Source organism: Aquarana catesbeiana, linkage group LG04 (assembly GCF_042186555.1).
Source record: "Aquarana catesbeiana isolate 2022-GZ linkage group LG04, ASM4218655v1, whole genome shotgun sequence".
NCBI lineage: Eukaryota > Metazoa > Chordata > Amphibia > Anura > Ranidae > Aquarana > Aquarana catesbeiana.
In genome coordinates this window covers 178,972,186-178,993,096 of record NC_133327.1, presented here as the reverse complement: position 1 = coordinate 178,993,096, position 20,911 = coordinate 178,972,186, and the positions used below count along the sequence as shown (strand labels likewise).

Sequence of the window (20,911 nt, the reverse complement as noted above, 5' to 3'; positions counted from 1 at the left end):
CAGGCTAGTATGTGGTTCACCTCCAGAGCTGAACGACTCCTGGTACCGTCTTGGGGGGGGGGGGGGGGTTATATAGGCCACTGCAGTGGCATTGTCGGACTGAACCCCGATAGGGCAGTCCTGAAACTCCACCATCCATGACCGTAGGGCCATTCGTACTGCCCATAATCCATGACGTTGATGGGCAGGATCTGTTCCGTCCTTGACCATTTCTCCTGAGCTGTGAGCCCCTCTAGAGTCACTCCCCAGCCTGAGAGACTGGCATCTGTAGGAGAGTGCTCTCCAAGTTACCGGGAGGAAGGATCCTCCCTGTCGCAGGTTCTGATCCTGCAACCACCAGTTTAAGCTTAAGCGTGCCCAAGGAGATAACACTGGATAATCCAGGGCTTGTCCTCTCCTGTTCCAAGCCAACAAGATGTCTTGTTGTAGAGGCCTGGAATGGAAATGGGCATAGGGCACTGCCTCAAAAGGAGGCTACCATCCTCCCTAGAAGACTCATACAGAGCTGAATGGAGGGTTGTCTGGTTCCCCTTATCCGACGCACCTAATACTTAAGGGCACAGATCCTTGCGGGTGGCAAGAATACTCTTGCTTGGACCCAAGAATCAGACCCAAATACTTTAGACTTTGAGCTGGTCTCATTGACTTTTTGGCATTTATAATCCAGTCTAAGTTTTCCAAATACTGCACTGTGCATGTAATGCTCTGTAATGCCTGTATTGAGTGATCTGAGCAGTAAGTCATCCAAATACCCGAGCACCAGGACCCCTTTGGCCCTTAAAAGATCCAGTACTGGTGCTAGGACTTTTGTGAACACCCGGGGAGCTGTAGCAAACCCCAAGGGTAGAGCCACAAACTGAAAATGACGTTCCTCTACTACAAAATCACAGTAACCTCTGATAAGGCTGAAAGATAGGTACGTGTAAATATGCCTCCTTTATATCGATGGAGGCTAGAAAGTCTCCCATCTGGAGATGGTAGGCTACTACTGAGCGGACATACTCGATCCGAAAGGACTGGATCAGTAGATACTGGTTCAGGGATCTTGGGTCCAAAATGGGCCTTGTGTCCGTTTGTTTTTTGAACCCTAAATAGCTTTGAGTAAAACTCTGTGCCCTTTTGGGTACAGGAACCTCTACAATCACTCCTTGATGCACTAGATGATGTAGTGCCTGAAGCAACAAGTCTTTTTGGAGGACTCGAGGGAACGCTGAATCTTAAAAACTTCTGGAGGGGGAACCCCCTGCAACTCCAGCTTGTAACCGCAGGATATAGTTGAGCTGACCCACTCGTCCTGAACTATTGTTCTCCAAATGTCCGTAAAGTGCAGCAGCCTTCCCCCTGATAGAGTGGGGGCATCCCCTCTAAAAAGGAGGGCTTGGTACTGGGTTTAAAAAGAAGAATTTTGGACCCAGGGCTTTTTCTGGCCCTGGCCTTGTGGCTTGCCCCAGGCCCTAGTGCCCTGTTGGTGGGGGAACTGACTTGGCGCCGAGACATTTGAGGAAGCAGTCCGAGGTTTTAAACGAGGGACGCCTGGTGCTTTTCTTCACAGAAAGTAGAGAACTCTTCCCTCCGAAAATCTTTTGGATATATTTGTCCAAGTGATCACCAATAAAAACGGCAAACCTGCCAATAACTTTTTACAAGGAAGCTCGGCTGACCAGTTTTTAAGCCACAAAAGTCTGCGCAAATGTACAGACAAGAGAGCCAAACGAGAAACCTGCTGTATTGAATCCTTTAAGGCGTCCGTCAACAGCGCTTGAGGAATATCTGCCTTATTTTCAGGCAGATCAACCTCCTGGTTAGGCCTGTCAGGCCGTCTGATCTGATCCTTTACAGAATGGCAGATACCAATTGCTGCAACAGCTGGCTGAATAGCTGAACTGGCCAAAAAAAAAAAAAAAAAAAAAAAAAAAAAAAAAGGGAAGCCTTTAATCACGACTCCAATTTATTGTCAACAGGGTCTTTCAAGCCCTGTGTGTGATCTACCAGACAAGTCAAGTAAGTCAAGGAAGAGACTGCTGCATCTACGGCTGGCATGCTCCACTTAGGGTTTTCAGCATACACCTCCCATTCCAACAGAGTGTGTAAGGGGAAAGCCTGTGTGGCCTGAAGAGGCCCCAGGGATCCTAAAGAGGACCAGGGAGGCTCAGTAACCTCTGCACGAGGCAACTTAAAGGCAGAACAAACCATTTCGGTAAGAGTCTAGATCAAAAGCCTCTGATTGAGAGGCAGACACCAACTGGATATCTTCTTGTCCAGATTGCTCGGAAGCAGACTCATCCGCCAGGCCATCCACAGAATCCTGAGCTTAAAAGCTCTTCCTCATCTTCAACCCATTCCTGCTCCAGACTAGGAGTCTCCAGGGAGGGGGATCTGTCACGCTTCTTGCCACCCTGTGGGATGGAGCCAATCATGCCAGCAATCTTGTGCTCTAACCCGGCTAGGGCTGAGGACAGTTCATCCTTATTGATAAAGGGTGAAGCAGCAGCGTTGACTGTAAGCACAATCCCAGATAGGCGCAGCGGTTCAGATTGCCCGGAAGCCTCTGGTCCTTCAGGGGATACAACACGGTTCATCAGGAACTACTAATGACATAGGTGTGCCCTTCCCTGTAGTGTTAGTCCACTCCTCTTTTTTGAAGAAATTTACTAGCCACAAAAAGGGAGTACCTGGGCATAGTATTAAACACACCTCAGAAGGGAGAGCCTTTAATAGGGCTCACCAAGCCCCTATGCAACAATCCTGCTAAGCACCTTTAGCCTGCCAAGCAACCCCTGGTGACTCACGTGACCCAGGTAAGGAGAAATGAACCGCTGCAAATGCCTGGTTCAGAGCCTGCTGTGTCCCACAATGGCCTTCTGGAAGCACCGCATGCTTGGCATACACAGCTTAAATGAGCTGGCTGTGCACTGGAACATTCCGCGCATGTGTACATGGTCCCAGCAAAGGGGCGTGGCCGTATTCGCATATGACGCGAATCTTCGAGCGCACAGATTAAGGCTACGGCGCATGTGCAGTGAAGGCGCATGTGCCATGGCCACCGAACAAACTGCTGAGCCCAGCGGTGCTCTTGCAAACACACGTGCGCCATGGCAAACCAAGGCAAAATGGCGCATCGTTGTGCATCATACAGGTAAAAAACAGCCAGGCAAGCAAAAAAGGTACACTTTGCAAACACCCACAGCTAGCCCAAAACTCCCCCGTATGGTCACCGCACACAGGTGTCCAGCCTCTAGCTAGCTTGACTGATTGTTACAATCACTGGGACACCCCACAATAATAATAAAAGGGGTTTCACTTACCTGTCCAGGCGTAGGTCAACTTAGAAACCAAGAGCCCTTGAATACGGACCTTAAAAACTGTTCACCAAAATATTAGCCACTAGATTACAACAACACATAACCAGCTTGATTCATCTTGATCAAGTGGGCTTCGTCCCAACCAGAGAAGCGAGGGACAATACCACTAAAGTCCTGAACTTGCTCTATAAAGCCACGGTAACAGGCACGCCGACAGTTTTCCTCAGTACAGATGCCGAAAAAGCATTTGACCGGGTTAACTGGTCGTTTATGCTTACAACGTTAAGACAGATTGGCCTGGGAAATACTATGCTAAACTGGATCTCAGCAATATATACCGCACCGACTGCTAGGGCCAGAGTGAATGGCGTAATGTCAGACGCTTTCCAAATTTCGAATGGCACGCGCCAGGGATGCCCACTTTCGCCCCTCCTTTTCGCACTGTCATTGGAACCCTTCCTTTGCCACATCAGACTGAACTCTGACATTACGGGAATATCCATGGACCATACTCAGTATAAGATATCAGCATATGCTGATGACCTTATGTTTTCACTAACAAACCCGGTAATTTCCATCCCAAACCTGCTAAAAGAATTTTCCATATATGGTGCTCTGGCCTATCTGAAAATTAACTTGGCTAAATCAGAGGCAATGAGCGTAGGAGTCCCTCTATCGCAACTCACGTCTCTTAAAGCCAGTTTTAAACTGAAGTGGACAGACAAAGCCCAAAAGTATTTGGGTACATACATCCCCCAGTGTCCAAAATATATGAAATTAACTTTCCACCACTCCTAACAAAAATAAAATCAATGCTAAATACATGGCAATCCGGCCTATACTCCTGGTTGGGGCGATGTAACATCCTGAAGATGTCTATACTACCGAAAATATTGTACCTAATGCAGGCCCTACCGATACATATACCCCCCGGATTTTTCAAACAAATACGAACGGTGTTTACTGAATTTGTCTGGGCTAGAAAAAGACCCAGACTGCCAAACAAACTACTTGTGCTCCCCAAGTCTTCTGGGGGGCTGGCACGCCCTGACATACGCGTTTACTATCAAGCGGTGCACTTGGGTAGACTAATAGATTGGCGCAGACATAGGGAGACCAAATTATGGACCCAATTAGAGCAATCCCACACCAGAGTCCCACTGGGAGGTACCCCGTGGTGTTTTCGGAGTCTACCATTGGAACTTAAACGACACCCTCTGATAGGCAACACAGCCCGAATTTGCACCAAACTGATCTCTAAACCAAATATCTCATCTCGGAACTCACCCCTTTATCCAATCATAGGACACCCTCTATTCACACCAGGCCTACAGGATAGAGTTTTTCAGAGACTAGGCGAAGCAGGTACGCATATGGCCTCCCACTTTAGTTCGGGAGGATGTTGGAGAACATACGCGGAACTCTCCAACCCATGGGGATGTTCCGGTTGGACTTCATACGGACACATCAATTAGGACACTTCCTTAAATCCATCCCACCCCCCACAGACGTTGACCAAGGACTCACGACCCTAGAAGAACTTTGCACCGACACGGGCGCTGTACCACATGCACTCTCACTGATGTACAACCTTCTGATTACACCTCCCTCGGACTACATACCCCCGGGTTTGACCAAATGGGAGGAAGAGTTGGGCTGCAGTTTCAACCCCACGAAGCGGCAACGCATACTTCATTTCACACATAAGTCCTCCATTTGCGCTAAAACCCAGGAAACAAATTATAAAATACTCTCTAGGTGGTACAGAACCCCAGCACAACTACATAAAATATTTCCCACAACATCTGAAGTATGCTGGCGCTGTCAAAGGGACAAGGGGACTCTGTTACACATATTCTGGTCATGCCCCAAGCTCTCACGTTTTTGGAAAGTGATACACGAGACTGTGCAACTATTCACCGACAGGACAATCAAAAAAGACACAGCATTCTTTTTACTACATGCCACTGACATTCCAGACAAGGCCTACAAAGGATCAATCATACGACATCTGTTAGATGCAGTCAGAACCTGCATACCTCTTTGCTGGAAATCCACCCTACCACCGACTATCGATATGTGGCTGGGAAAGGTGGAAGAGATAAGAAAAATGGAAGACCTCATCCACACGGCACAACACAGGGAAGAAATTTTCTCCAAAACTTGGCAACTATGGTCGATGTTCATATACTCGACAGCAGGTCAATCTTTGAGAAGAACCGATGAGGCCCTGTGAGTACGCGGGTGCATATAATGGGGCGCTGGCGACCCATGAGCAGTGACATAGAACCCTAAGAATACAGTTGATACAACCCTACATGTTCGCGAGACCCATTCCCTCACCCCCCCCCCCCCCCATTCCTTCCCTATACTGCCCCCCCCTCTCTCTTTCTTGCTCTCTTCCTTCTTGTTCCGTTTCTAGCATTCTCTATTTCTTTCTGATCCTGAGATAGATAGATAGATAGATGGTCACTAATGATAGCACACTGAACATACTACTGACTTACGTGAGTTTGAGCACTGTTTTGGGATAGCAGGCTAGATGTTGTTCTGATTCAAAGAAATATGCAAGAATGTTTATCATTATATTGTACTCTGTATGTTATCTGACACATGTGTTTCTGTGTATCTATTGGTCCATGTGGGCCGTGTTCTTCACATAAATAAACAATTTAAAAAAAAAGAAACCAAGAGCCCAATCTTCACCCTTCATGGTGGGTTCCTTTCACTTGAGGACCTTCAAAGGACTGGGTACCCTTTTCATGTTTAGGGTCCACTCCCGTGGACTGTACAGCATCCTGCAGGAATGCCTTAGCGCTATAGTGTCCAGGATTCCAGTCCAGCGCCCAGAGGCCGCATTAGAGGCAAAACCTTGCAGGATCTTGAGTCTTCTTTGCGAGCTTGTAAAGCCTGTGTCAAATGGATCCGATCGGTCAATCCCTTGATTCATTTAAGAACCATATGTGGGACTAGAGACCTCAGAGAGCTCAAACAACCTTGCCACCCACCTTGCAGACACTGGTAAAAAAAAAAAAAAAAAAAAAAAAAAAAAAAAAAAAAAAAAAAAACCACCTGAAGTACTTCCTGTATTGGAGGGGTTATATAGGGGATCACTTCCTGTTTAAAGACCTTTTGTCTACCAGCGTTCATTCACCTGGAGATGAAGTATAACCCAGCAGGTAATGAATATTAGCCTGTGTCCCATGATGTATGAAAAAATTAAAAAAAATATGGACATTTGCAAATGCCAATTTGCCTTTATGCAGTGCTTCAAATGCCCTTCTGTTGTTTAAAGGCCAACCTTAGGCAAGAGGAGATTTCCTTGGAGAGTCATTCCCTCCATGTTATATCCATTAAACAGGATGTAATAAAAAAAAAAAAAAAAAAAAAAAAAAAAAAAACACCCCACACACACACCATAATTGGGTCCAACTATTCCCTGCTCAAGCCAAAACTGAAATAAAAAAAAAAAAAAAAAAAAAAAAAAAAAAAAAAGGTTTGGAGACATACTTTTAGGATAGATATAGATGCTGTCTTGAGCAATGCTTTTATCTGGCCAATCAGAAATTCCATTGGGGGGCAATAATAGGTGCTTCTCACCATCAGCTGTTAATCTGACTGACGTTACCCGATTGTGTAAATTTACACCATGCAAGCAGACAGCATCCTTTCCCTTCTCTAAGGGGAAAATGGAACAAGTATCTTACTACACTAGCATCACTAACACCCATGAAGGGATCATGTCGGGTCCCAGCAGACAGCTGAAGACACCATAAAGGCTGCTTTAAAGAGGACATCAGACCTTTCCGATATGAGCAGCCAACCCAGGCTGGGGTGGTACCTGGGAGAACACAAGTCAGATTGGTACTCCCAAGGTATTGAAGACGGGAGTAGTCATGTTCAAATGTAAAGAAAGGCAAGGTACTTACACACAGCAAAGTATGTACCATGTTAAAGTAAGCCCTGCTCAGCCTGAAACCCACCTCCAAGCAACAACTACAACATTTGATAATCTTGCTACAGAAAAGAGAAGTTGGCAGACAGCTTCTGCATGTATCTCCTCAATTTCACTAACATTTAGCCATTAAAGAACTCTTTGTATTTGGGAGATCATGGGACGTTCTGCTTGAGACACCACTGAGAGGCCCTGATGCCATGGCTAATGTGCCAGAAGAAAATAAAGTAGAAATTGTTCTGGCATCCTGGCACTCGGAAGATAGCACAGAATTTTTTTTTCTCAAGGCAGCTGATCAGACTCCCCACGACCCTTCTGTCTACCTATTCCATTCCCTACATATTAGTAATGAGAACACATGAGGATGGAAGTTGTCTTCTCCAATTTGATAGGATTGGTTTGTTAAATCCTTACAGCTTACCAACAGTGTGGATGGGCATTCTATATGGCATTAGTCCAAAGCTATACTGGAAGATGCCACGGGCATGAAATAGAGGTACAGCAAAGCCCAGCATCTTCTGTAGCTTGTCTTGTATATTCCGCAGCACAGACCCTTTAGGGTTGGGCACCTGAAGAAACAGTTCATTCTCACCAAAAGAGAATACTGGCACCAAATGGGCCCTGTAAGAAGAAAGTATTTAAAAATTAACAAGTGCCTGCTCAAACAAAATCCCTGATTATACATTAGATTGCAAGAAGACATCTAATTTTATCTTAGCATACATATTTCCAAAGGACAACCAAATTCCAGTATTATTTACAGATTCACTTTTTAAGTTTCAGTGTTTGCTCTACAGCAGGGGTCTCTAAACTTTCTAAACAAAGGGCCAGTTTACCGCGCTTCAGATTTTAAGGGGGCCAGACCATGGTCATTGGGAGTAGAACATGCCCTGGCATCAGTGGGAGTAAACAACATCCCATCTTTGGTATTAGAGGAATGAATAGTGCCCCATCATGTGTGTCAGTGGGAGGAAGAGTGCCCCATTGTTGTCAGTGGGAGGAATAGTGCCCCATTGTTGTCAGTGGGAGGAGTAGTGCCCCAAGGGCCAGACAAAGGCATACCTCTCACTTTTGAACTTAAGAATGGAGGGATATTTTGGAGAGACAGTGACTTGCGGCAAGCTGCAGCAAAAAGTGGGTGTGGCCAAACAGGATAGTGAGAAGGGCTTAAGGGCCATGGTAAAACAAAACCTGGGCTCCCTTGTACCTATAAAATATGAATTGATTGCTGTGCCACAAGCTGGAGTCTCAGGGATACATATAAACCTCAACTCAATCATTTACAAAATTACTTATACTTATTATATACTGAAAATAGAGCTTAAAACAGAGGATTATAAAAAGGACCTGAGAACCCTGGGATGGAGCCAAAAAATAAGTACTGCAGTACATGTAGCTCATAGTAGCAAATGATGGTCATGGTCAAGTTGCACCTAACAGTGGGAGGGGCTTAAAGAAGGATGAATAAACAGAAGCTCAGTTGTATACAGTGCAGCATTGCTTGAACAAAATGATCATCAGAAGAAAATGTTCTCAAATGTCAGAAATATGCAACATAACATTTAGGGCTCATTCACAATAGTGGTTGCAGGGGTGGTAAAACCGAGGCTCAACCAGAGGCGTTTACCACTTCGCCAAGTGCTCCCCCTATAGCTGCAGAGGCAGCAGCCAGGGGTGTAAACATGCTACAGGAGCAATGCTTTGCTTTGTGGCTGCGGCAAGAGTTACAGTGGAGGGGAAAAATATTTGATACCCTGCTGATTTTGTACGTTTTGCCCACTGACAAAGTAATGATCAGTCTATAATTTTAATGGTAGGTTTATTGTACAGTCTCCTTTCCCCGTTGAAGCCTCTTATGGAGAAACGCCGCGTTGGACGGAGCTACGGGACCTGACGTCACCACACACCAGCTGGGCAAGCCTTGCAGCAGCCAAGCTGTCCGTTTTGCAATTTTCTGCTCCCATTTTGATGTCAGTCATCCATGAGTTTTAATAAAGAACTTTTATGTACTTCACTATGGAAGTTTTTTCTATCCTCTTTTCAACTTGATAACGAGTGATCACACAGAAGCAAAGTTTGGGATACGATACTCCAGTGTCAGTGTTCGTGAGGCGGATTCCTAACTGCAAATGCAATCAGCTGTCTGAGCCCCGACATTGGCAAAACCCTGGAGACACCTGAGAGTACACAGTAACATCGGTCGAGGTGAGAACACCCTTGTGCTCGGTAACAAGCTTAGGCGGATTTGAAGCCGACAAGCAGCCGTTCCTGCCCGGAATTTGGTACCTGTAAGGCTCCAAAGACCCCCGTAATAGGGGTCCAACTTTTCTGGTAAGCGGCCCCCCTTATGTTACTGATTTGCCAGCGCATATCACCTTGTCAGCAAGTTCAGCACCGAAAGGATTAGCTTTCCGACTAACACAAAGAAGGACTTTTATTTATCATTTATCAGTTTATTTTTTATTTATTCATTTATTTTTTTTGATACATAAGTTTTGATACACCATTTAACCAATTAATATTTATTTCTTTTGGGAATTCACTGATAATATGTATTTATTTTCTGTCACTTTAGTAATGTTTAAAAAAGGTTTGAGTTGAAGGCTCACATTAATCATCAAGACACTAGTAGCGCACCAGAATTTACTTATTATATATGGCACAGAACTAGATATTAAAGTTCTTTTTTGGGTTGCAGCACTTTATGTCTATAATGGTTTGTTCACAGCCAGCGATTTTATTATCAGTATAGGGGAAGGGGGATAGCGCAGATTGTGCTGGGTTTAGGTTTATTTTAACAGTGTGAGACAGAACAAAAAAAAAAAAAAAAAAAAAAAAAAAAAAAAAGAAGAAGAGGTATAAATCGATTTGCATTGTAATGAGTGAAATAAGTATTTGATCCCCCAACAGCAAGATTTCTGGCTCCCAGGTGTCTTCTATACAGGTAATGAGCTGAGATTAGGAACACTCTTAACCATTTGCCTACCAGGCACTAACACCTCCTTCCTGCCAAGCCATTTTTCAGCTTTCAGCGCTGTCGCACTTTGAATGACAATTGCGGTTATGCTACACTGAAACCAAACACATTTTTTTTATCATTTTCTTCACACAACTAGCTTTCTTTTGGTGGTATTTAATCACTGCTGTTTTTTTTTTTTTTTTTTTGTAAAAAAGAAGTTTACTTTTTTCTGTCAGTAAATTTTGTAACTAAGTAATTTTTCGCCTTCACTGATGTGCGCTGATGGGCACTGATAGGCTGAACTGGTGGTCATTGAGATGGCACTTATGGGCACTGATATGCCGCACTTATGGGCACTGATGGGCACAGATAGGCAGTACAGATGGGCATTGATGGGTGACGCTGATAGGCGGCACTGATTGCCAGCACTGACTGGCGGCACCGATTGCGACACTATATTTCTTTATTGTAATCAGGGCACTGATGATCAGTGCCCCGATTACATTCCTACATGTCCCCCTGTGAGGAGATGCCGCTGATCGGCTCTTCTCGCCTCACACTCTGTCAGTGTGAGGCAAGGAGAGCCGATTACCGGCATCTCCGCGTTTACGTGTGACTGGCTGTGATTGGACACAGCCGATCACATGGTTAAAGAGCCGCGGCTCTTTACACAGATCGGGGTCGTGCAGTGTCCTAGCAACACGGCACGGCCGCGATGGGCGCGCGAGAGCAGGCTGTTCTGGGACGCCGTCATATGACAATGTTCCAGAACAAGAGCCGCACCACCCCACTGTCATTTGACGGTGGGCGGGCGGCAAGCAGTTAAAGGGAGTGCTCCTAATCTCAGCTTGTTACCTGTATAAAAAGGACACCTGTCCACAGAAGCAATCCTGGATCACTATGGTACATGGAAGGCAGGATCACTATGGTACATGGAAGGCAGAGAGATAGGGGTGAGTTTGCTCACCCGAAGCTAGATTGTCTCCAGAGGCACAGGCAGACATAAGGAGCACTGGCTGCTTTAAAAATCTCCCACCCACACAACCCCTTCCCAGGCACAGATTGGCTGCATGCTGGGACTTGCGAGTGGGCACAAGGGGACCTGGGGAGGAGGTGGAGCAGACCTAGCCTATCTTTTCCTCATACGGCATGTACTGGGCACAGAGAGCCAGAGCCTCAGCCCGACAGCTGCACCAAGGCGCACAGCTGACGGGGGGGGGGGGGGCGGGAATTAGTGGGCTCCGCTGCGGGACTCAGCCCATATTTGTGGGACACTGGGATTTACTTGAAATTCCAGGACGGTTGGGGAGGTATGCAAAGGTAAGCGCAAAAGGCTGCATTTGGCCCCAAGGCCAAAGTTTGCAGACCACTGCCCTACAGGATCTGGCGATTTTGTGGCCAAAAGATCCACTCCCCATGCCCATTGTAGGTAGCATGGAAAGAATTTTTCTTAAGGCAGCTGAAGAGACATCACATCTCTGTCTACCAATTCCATTCCCTACATATTGGTAATGAGAATACATGGGAATGGCAGTGATCTTCTCCAATGTAACAGAGTTTGTTTGTTAAATCCTTACCAATGGTGTGGAAGGGCATTCTATATGGCATTAGTCCAAAGGTATACTGGAAGATGCCATGGGCATGAAATAGAGGTAGAGCAAAGCCCAGTATTGTTTGTAGCTTCTCTTGTATAATCCGCAGCACAGACCCTCTCTGAGCACTGTGTCCTTCGAACAACGATCAGGGTAAAGGGCCAATCACAGCTGCTCATATGTAAACAGACATGCCGGTTATCGGCAGTCGATAACCTGCAAGGCTGTCAGCACATTGTCTACACTGATCATCAGAGCTGCCTCATCAGCGAAGGAAAAAAAAAAAATTATGTATGTATGTATGTATGTATGTATGTATGTATGTATGTATGTATGTATGTATGTATGTATGTATGTATGTATGCATATACATATATACACATATATACACATATATACACATATATACACACACACACACACATATATACATATACACACACAATTTTCTAACAAACTAAAAAACTTTTCAAAATTTGTTTTTTTTTTCCATTTGTTTAGCAAAAAAAAAAAAAAAAAAAAACGCAGTGATGCATTTTCTCACGAAAAAAAAAAAAAAATGATAAAAATTTCATATGGGTACAGTGTTACATGACCGTGCAATGCCCATTTAAAGTGCGAAAGCCCTGAAAGTTGAAAATTGGCCTGGGAAGAAACAGTGTGAAAGTGCCCAGTATTGAAGTGGTTAAAAGCATAAATTAAAGTTTCCCAAATTGTTGTCTCTTTATAGACCTCAACCCCTACAAGTTATGATTTGTGACCGATTTTTGTCTGGGAATACTTTACCATTTTCAGTTACTAAAAATGCTGCTCCCCACCCTTCTCTTGGTTGTTCTTTGCTGGCAGAGCTGGGTAACAGCCATATCCCACAAGTGTCCTCACACAGACTTGTTTTGCAGAAGAAAAAGTGGGGGGGTGTCTAACCAGGTCTGTTACTGATATCTGATTAGGGAGAGCACCAGGTCTAATTCTGGGGCTTTTTGGACTGAACGGTCAACTTGTACAACTGCTAGAACAGGAAAATGGCATTACCCAAGAACCCGAATATAGAGATGATTGTTAGTGCAATGTCTGTCGGGCTGCATGATTGTGAAAAAACGGTCTTCAATAAAAATCATAAAACAAAAAAGGAAACAGATTGTCATAGTGGTAGTTTAACACATTTGTCAAATCCCCATTTATGGTTTCCCATTTACTCACCAAAAAAAGGAAGATCCTCATGCTGGGCATTGGTCATTTGGTTACTGCTAAAGGGCTTTATTTTCGAGGGGCTCTATTCTTCCTATATTCATTTTATAAGCAGTGAGATATATGTTGCTATTATTTTGGTATTGTGCCTTAACTGGATTTGAAATCCCTGGTGTTTTAATGTAGAAGAGCATACCTTGAGCAGTTCTATTGATTTAACCCCCCCCCCCTTTTTTTCCTTGTATACTTTACTATTTAATATGGCTTCAAAAATGTTTGGAGACACTGGGCACATATTGATTTGCACTCACTGAGCGGACATTTGGATGTCCCTTATATTTCAGCACATTCTGTCCCAAATGAGTAGTTAGCTCCCATTCACATGTCCAAATCATACATGGTGTGGCAGGTATATTGCAGACATCTACGGCCAGGAGCCCAGGTGTTTGCCGACAGACATGACCTGGAAGCCTGTACAAGTCAATGACAGGCTTACAAAAGGTCATGGCTTTCAATTCCTCCAACAAGGTAAATGCACATTGGTAATCGGTCTGTGTCAAGGCAGATCACCTGTCTCTAACCACATGTAACCCCCTCAAAATGTACTATTACATGCCTACAGCGATGGACAACTGTGGCTCCTGTCAGCCTGTCACTGATTTGTACAGGCTACCTGTCCACAAACACCTGGGCTCCGGCAGCAGATATCAGCAGTATACCTGCCACACAATGGCCGAATTCTGAAATACATTTTTACAATCTTGCTCTTCCATATTTCAGTGCATGATGTCCTCTAAATTGGCCACCTCAGAGGCTTGAAGTGTAGAAGCAGTACAGCTCAAACATTGTGTAATAATTCCTATTAGAGGTCAATTCAACCTACATACAGTATTAATTAACAGTACCACATTCAGTGCAGCACAAGAAATGATTAAATGATTCCAGTATTGCAGGTTAAATTACAAATCAACAAGAAACACACCCTCTCTTCAATGCCACTTTGATGAATCCTTTCCTATTCAGGATATGGAGAGTTAGATTTCCAGGATGAGCATCCAATGACTCCTCAGCTCCTCCAACCACTACAACTGCAGCATTTCCACCTTGCGGTCTGCTCAGGACATGTGTCACACTCTTCTTAGAAGACGACACTAGACCTGCGAACAACATAGAAACTGTACATCAAACTTCAATTATCCTCCTCCCCACTTTATTTTCTTACTCTTCTGTAGAGGGATTAGTCCCACAGCCCAACTGATACAACCTGCTTGAGATGCCTTCTCTTACCACGTCTGTGGTTGAGCTCAACCCCATCCATACCCTTGTCCAATGTAAGTCAGGTGCATAGCTAAATGTACACATGGCAATAGGGTTGATAGTGAGCTATGCATCTGGTGGTCTACTGCAACCTTCCTGCTTATCGACGGGTTGCTTCTACTTTTATAATACATTTCCATTAAGCCATTAAGGGTCTTCAGATTTCACTGCAGTATTCCAGCTCTTGTATACTATGTGTTTGTATATTTAGTGCAATTTATGCTGTGCATTACCCAACTTATTTGAAAAATAAAACCATATATTAAAAAAAAAAAAAAAAAAAAAAAAAAAAAAAACACACACCCCACACTTGAATAATCTCTGGAACATTGACATACTTAGTTTTATTTTGGCTTAACAGAAGAACTTTGGGACTTTGTTAATGGAACTTTTTTTATATTTACAGAGAAACTGACCTTCCCAACTGAAGACATTTTAAGTCCATGAAAGTTCAGCTGCAATATTTGAGTTTTAAAATATACTGAAGCATATTGTGTGTCACCTTGCAGGAATGAGGGCTACAGGGACTAAGTCATTAATTTCATTTGGCATAGAGAATAATATATATATATATATATATCTCTCTATCTCTATCTGTCTAGTCAGCAGAGTTACTAAATAGATCATAAAAAAAAAAAAAAAATAGAAGAGGCAAATATTTGGAAGAGGCACTACCATACACCAAGGAAGCCCAGTTTTTACTGTGTGTTGGGATTGATGACATTTAAAATGTTTTTTTTCTGTTACTGTACAAAGTTATCAGACTCTCACAATTAGGCGCCATTCACATCTAGGAGTTACTATTTTTCAAGCGTTTTTGTACAGGAAGATGACAAGTCGCCAATGTTAAAGCAGTAAAAAGCCTATAATCTGCCAAAAAAGAAGCTCATGTACTTTTTTGAGTGATGGGCGTTTTGCTTTAGGCGACAGAACTCTCAGATGTTAACAGGGGCCAAATGAATGGGATTTGTCTTGTTGGGCATTTTTAGAGCTGAGGCTTAGAGCAGAAAAACGCCCAAAAACTATTAGGATGTGAACAGAGCCTAATATATTAGCCTATTTGTCCCTGCACACATAGGCTTTTAGAGGCAGGAAAAAAAAATTAAAAAATACCACAACACAACAAACACAGCCAGTCCACGCAGGTGCAGCAAAGTTTTAGCAGAAAAAAAAAAAAAAAAAAAAAAACACGTTTTACTCCTCTAAACACATGTCAATGAGTTATATTCTATAGCAGTGGTCTCCAAATTGTGGCCCTTGGCTTGCCTTTATCTGGCTCTTGGGGCACTACTCCACCAACTGACAGCATCAATGGGGGAACTATTTTTCCAACTGATACCGACAATGGGGGCATGGTTTATGTTCACTGATGCCGGGCATTTTCTGCTCCCACTGGTCACAGTTCAGCCCCCTAAAGTCTGAAGGACAGTAAACTGGCTCTTTGCTTAGAAAGTTTAGAGGCCCCTGATCTATAGTATCATTTGTGAACATAATATAGTAAGAGAAAGCCAAGGAGTCTGTAAGAAAGGACATCATTATCTACCTATACATACTGCACCGTTAAACACCCCCCCCCCCCCCCCCCCCCCACACACACACACTGTAAAAATGTGTTTTGCATGTTTTTCCTGTCAATGTAGAAAAGATCCTTTTACTGACCAACAGACATGGCGTACTCTCGGAAGAAGGGACAGCGGAACCAGAAGGGAAGGATGTGCAGGTGAGGAGTCAGGCCTGGGAACAACTCCTTAAACCCAGTGTAGTTTGTGCAGAAATTTCCAAAAGCTCCAGCGACTAAGACTCCATGAGGGTGAAATCCCAAAAGGTAATTGTGCTGAGTATCCAAATCCTGTGTCTTGATGAGCTGGGGAAAGAGCAACATATACGGTGAAACTGGTTGGTCTGTATGCTGCGGTTATAAGGTGTGCAAACTAAAATAGCTCACAAAGCATAGCAGTAAAATAGATTTATACTTTTTTTGGCCCTCAAATTGGTGCACTATATCTACACTGAGCCCCCCCCCCCCCCCATTTTGACAGACAAAATCATGTGAAATCAGCCTAACGCAGCATCACAAAAAATTGAAGATAATCATCTAGATCAGCAAACACTGATCAATTTGGAAAGCAATAAAAACCTGTAATTGCTACATTTACACCTTACTCAGAAAGCTTGCACTTAAAAAAACAGAAATAAAAGAAGTATAAGTTTTTTTATTGCAAAATCATACTTGCCTAGGTGGATGAAGCATCGCTTTGATGCTGAATCTGTCCCCCATCGGCTCGAAAACAGAGCCAAGCGATCAAACACTGACGATGGCTCGGTTCTCAGAGCTCCCTGAGCAGAGAGCCCTTGTCAGTCACTGCAGTCACCTCTGCCCCCCCCCCCCACTAGTGTCCTGAGCTACGGAGGGGGCAGGAGCAGCCGCCTCAGGCTCTCAGCGGCTTGCTGAGAGGCTGAGCTGTGTGCCAGTCCAGTCGTCTGGGCGGATTCCAACTATATGGTCATGATCTTTCCCAAACCTGGACCGGCTCTGTGACGTAACTGACTTCAGCCCGTTGTCAGCTGAAAAAAAAAGGAAGAGCAGAAAGGCTATTTATTATTACATTAGAGACAATGTCTCGGTGTCTCTTCTGAAATAGAATGAACCTCTCTCAGTCTTCTGTTTGCTGGGATGACTCCACTCCTGTCATCCCGTACAAGCCAACCAAGATGGCCAAAGACTGACACCCAGAAGAAGCTGGGGGAAAAGATGCTGGCGCTGGGGATGAACCTCGCAGGCATTGGACCATTGCAGCAGAGGCATTTTGGATTTTAGTTCCGCTTTAACATGAACACATATGTGACACTTGGCTTGCTTTTACAATTTTCTTTGAGGTCTATGTGTCTTTGGATAGAGTGGGGAAGAGTGGGGAAGGGTTAATACTCATTATTGCTTTGTGTCCCCGTTGGGGAGATTCATCCTTGCTAGAATGAGAAGGTGAGGGGAAATCTTCCAGACACCTGTTCTGGTGCATACCGTCTTAGCAGGAACTTCCCCTCACTTTGGGGGATTTCCTCTTACTTCCAGTTGTGTTTCTGGAACAAAGACAGCAAAAAAAATAACCTGTGCATGCGTAGCTAGGTGTATATTCTCGGCACACCTTGGTGCTGGAATGAATTAACTCATGTGTGGAAGTCACATTATCTCACACCAGGCGATAAAGACAGCCAAATACTTGGCACCCATATGAATCCAGAAAGAGGATATTGCCACTGGCCATGTAGCTTTCAGAGGTCGCATCACTGGAGCAAGGGTGAGTATTTGCAGCCTTTAAAATATTGAATAGATGTTCTGTATTTTTATGGACAATAGCTTTGTGTTGCAAGCATTAAAAAAACTCAACTGCAGACAAGTAGTTGACTACTTGATCTATGGAAGATTTAACCCCCCCCCCCTCTATGACCAGGACAATTTTTACTATACGGCACTGCGTTAATTTTACTGACATTTGCACGATCATGCGACACTGTACAAAAAAAAAAAAAAAAAAATTGTCCCCCCCCCCCCCCCACAAATAGAGCTTCCTTTTGGTAGTATTTGATCACATCTGCGTTATTTTTATGCGCTATAACCAAAAAGAGGCAGACAATTTTTGAAAAAACAAAAAACTAAAATTTTCTTCATTCTGCTATTAAACATATCAAATAAAAAAGTCTTCATAAAATTTAGGCCAATATCTATACAGCTACATTTTTTTTCTTTAATCAAAAATAAGGAAAAAAAAACCCCAATAATTGTATATTGATTTGTAGACCAACTTTTGAGCATGAACTATGGGATTTTTTTTTTTCACTAGTAATGACACCGATCAGCGACTTGTAGTGGGAATGCGATATTGCGGCGGACATTCTGACACTGACACTTTTTGGGGACCGGTGACACCAATACAGTGATCAGTGCACTGACACTGGCTGGGAAGGGGTTAACATCAGGGGCGATTAAAGGGTTAACGGTGTGCCTAGCCTGTGTTTTATACACACTGTATGAGGTGCTTTTACTAGGGGAAGGGAAGAAATGTATTCCCGGCTTTGCAGGGACACAAACTCCACCCCTCTCCTCCTGTCAGAATGAAGATCTGCCTAAAGATCAGCGAGTGCCGGCAGACATCTGTGCACCCGCCGATCGGCCTCCATTGTGTGCAATCACAGCAGACGTGTTTTACCTGCAATTTTATTACGTTGATGATGGGATCTCTTTAACGTCTCCTAAATGTACAGGCCATGTGACAACACTGAAGAAATGACACTTGGCTACAATGTAAAGTAGTGAATGCACAGCTTGTATAATAGTGTAAATTTGCTGTCCCCTTAAATTTAACTAAAAAAAACACAGCCATTATTGTCTAAACCGCTGGCAACAAGAGTACACCCCTAAGTGAAAATGTCCAAATTGGGCCCAAAGTATTAATATTTTGTGTGGCCACATTATTTTCCAGCACTGCCTTAACCCTCTTGGGCACCAGAGCTTCACAGGTTGCCACTGGAGTCTTCTTCCACTCCTCCATGACTTGGCCAGTCCATCACATTTACCATCAGCTTTTTTTAGCAAGGCAGTGGTCATCTAGGAGGTGTATTTGGGGTCGCTATGTTGGAATACTGCCCTGCAGCCCAGGCTCTGAAGGGAGGGGGAATCATGCTCTGCTTTAGTATGTCACAGTACATGTTGGCATTCATGGTTCCCTCAATGAACTGTAGCTCCCCAGTGCCGTCAACACTGATACAGCCCCAGACCATGACACTCCCACCACCATGCTTGACTGTAGGCAAGACACACTTGTCTTTGTACTCCTCACCTGGTTGCCGCCACACACGCTTGACACCATCTGAACCAAATAAGTTTATCTTGGTCTCATCAGACCACAGGACATGGTTCCAGTAATCCATGTCCTTAGTCTGCTTTTCTTCAGCAAACTGTTTGCGGGCTTTCTTGTACATCATCTTTAGAAGAGGCTTCCTTCTGGGATGACAGCCACACAGACCAATTTGATGCAGTGTGCGACATATAGTCTGAGAACTGACAGGCTGACCCCCCCCTTCCCACCCCCACCCTTTTAACCTCTGCAGCAATGCTAGCAGCACTCATGCGTCTGATTCCCAAAAACAACCTCTGGATATGATACTGAGCACGTGCACTCAACTACTTTGGTCGACCATGGCGAGGCCTGTTCTGAGTGGAACCTGTCCTGTTAAACCGCTCACCGTGCTGCAGCTCAGTTTCAGGGTCTTGGCAATCTTCTTATAGCCTAGACTGGGGATATGCAATTAGCGGACCTCCAGCTGTCGCAAAACTACAAGTCCCATGAGGCATGGCAAGACCGACAGCCACAAGCATGACACCCAGAGGCAGAGGCATGATGGGACTTGTAGTTTTGCAACAGCTGGAGGTCCGCTAATTGCATATCCCTGGCCTAGACCATCTTCATGTAGAGCAACAATTCTTTTTTTCAGATCCTCAGAGAGTTCTTTGCCATGTTGAACTTCCGGTGACCAGTATGAGAGAGTAATAGCTGTATGTTGAGTTATTTTGAGGGGACAGCAAATTTACACTGTTATACAAGGTGTACACTCACTACTTTACATTGTAGCAAAGTGTCATTTCCTTAGTGTTGTCACATGAAAAGATATAACAAAATATTTACAAAAATGTGAGGTGTGTACACACTTTTGTAAGTTATATAAGCACGGATGTTTCTGTCAATGCAGGAAGTTTCAGCTACTATGGACAGTCATGGGATTCGAAACAGCGACTCTCGCGCTGCTAAGCGAAAGCACTATCCACTACACCACTGTGCCGCCCACCTTTAGTTGTGCTTCAAAAGCGTCTTCAAAGCCTCCATAGAAGTCCATGGCAAAGCTTGCTTGAAGCCCCAGCGAAGCTCCAAAGCCCAAAGCGAGGTGTAAACAGAACCATAAGCTAACCATTTTATTTAGTGACAGGAGCTTTGACTAGTGTTCATAGAGCTTTAACAAAGCCTGTCCGAAGCCATGTTTTAAAGCAAGTATAAAACCAGCCCTAAGGAGTAGGATACAAATAAAGATGGGTTCCCCAAGCGGACTTTTAAGGCACTTTTAAAGAAATTGCAAGTATTAAAAGGAGTATAGCAAAATATTAAAAATTAACAAATTTTATTTAAAGACAAAATTGTATTAAAACATTGTGTACATTATATTCAATGAAACGTTAACGTATTGAAAAAATTCATTACTGTCACCACACGGTGAATTTATGAAGAGGCTCTTTTCACACCCAAAGAGTAGGATTGGAGATGTGAAGGTTGTAGAAGGCCCCCCCGTTATAGGTACATATTCCCTTTGATGGTGTTACTTGCTCGATTTACATAGCTAAAAAGGTGTGAACTGTTGTCAATTTGCTGGGGTACAGATGTTAAAATGACATGTGGAAGACAGATGCGTTTGCTCCTCTGTATAAGTAGACTGTGTGGGAGTGTAAGGAACCCCAATGAGCTCTGAGCTACTTGAGTTTGTTCACTGTTTGTGTAGCTGAAATAGAGGCTCATTGGACGAAACCCAATGTAGAACATGCATCATTAAAAAC

General features: G+C 44.0%; 1 protein-coding gene across 1 annotated transcript in view; it reads right to left on the bottom strand.

Moving 5' to 3' along the window:
• The window catches only part of MOGAT1 (monoacylglycerol O-acyltransferase 1), a 46,626-nt gene that overhangs the window by 2,481 nt on the left and 23,234 nt on the right, over positions 1 to 20,911 (bottom strand). Inside the window, exons 4-6 of the mRNA XM_073625949.1 lie at positions 15,973 to 16,177; positions 13,979 to 14,153; positions 7,679 to 7,878 (exon numbers count right to left, since the gene is read on the bottom strand). Coding sequence (XP_073482050.1) covers positions 7,679 to 7,878; positions 13,979 to 14,153; positions 15,973 to 16,177 — 580 coding nt within the window. The remainder of the gene's footprint in view (positions 1 to 7,678; positions 7,879 to 13,978; positions 14,154 to 15,972; positions 16,178 to 20,911) is intronic.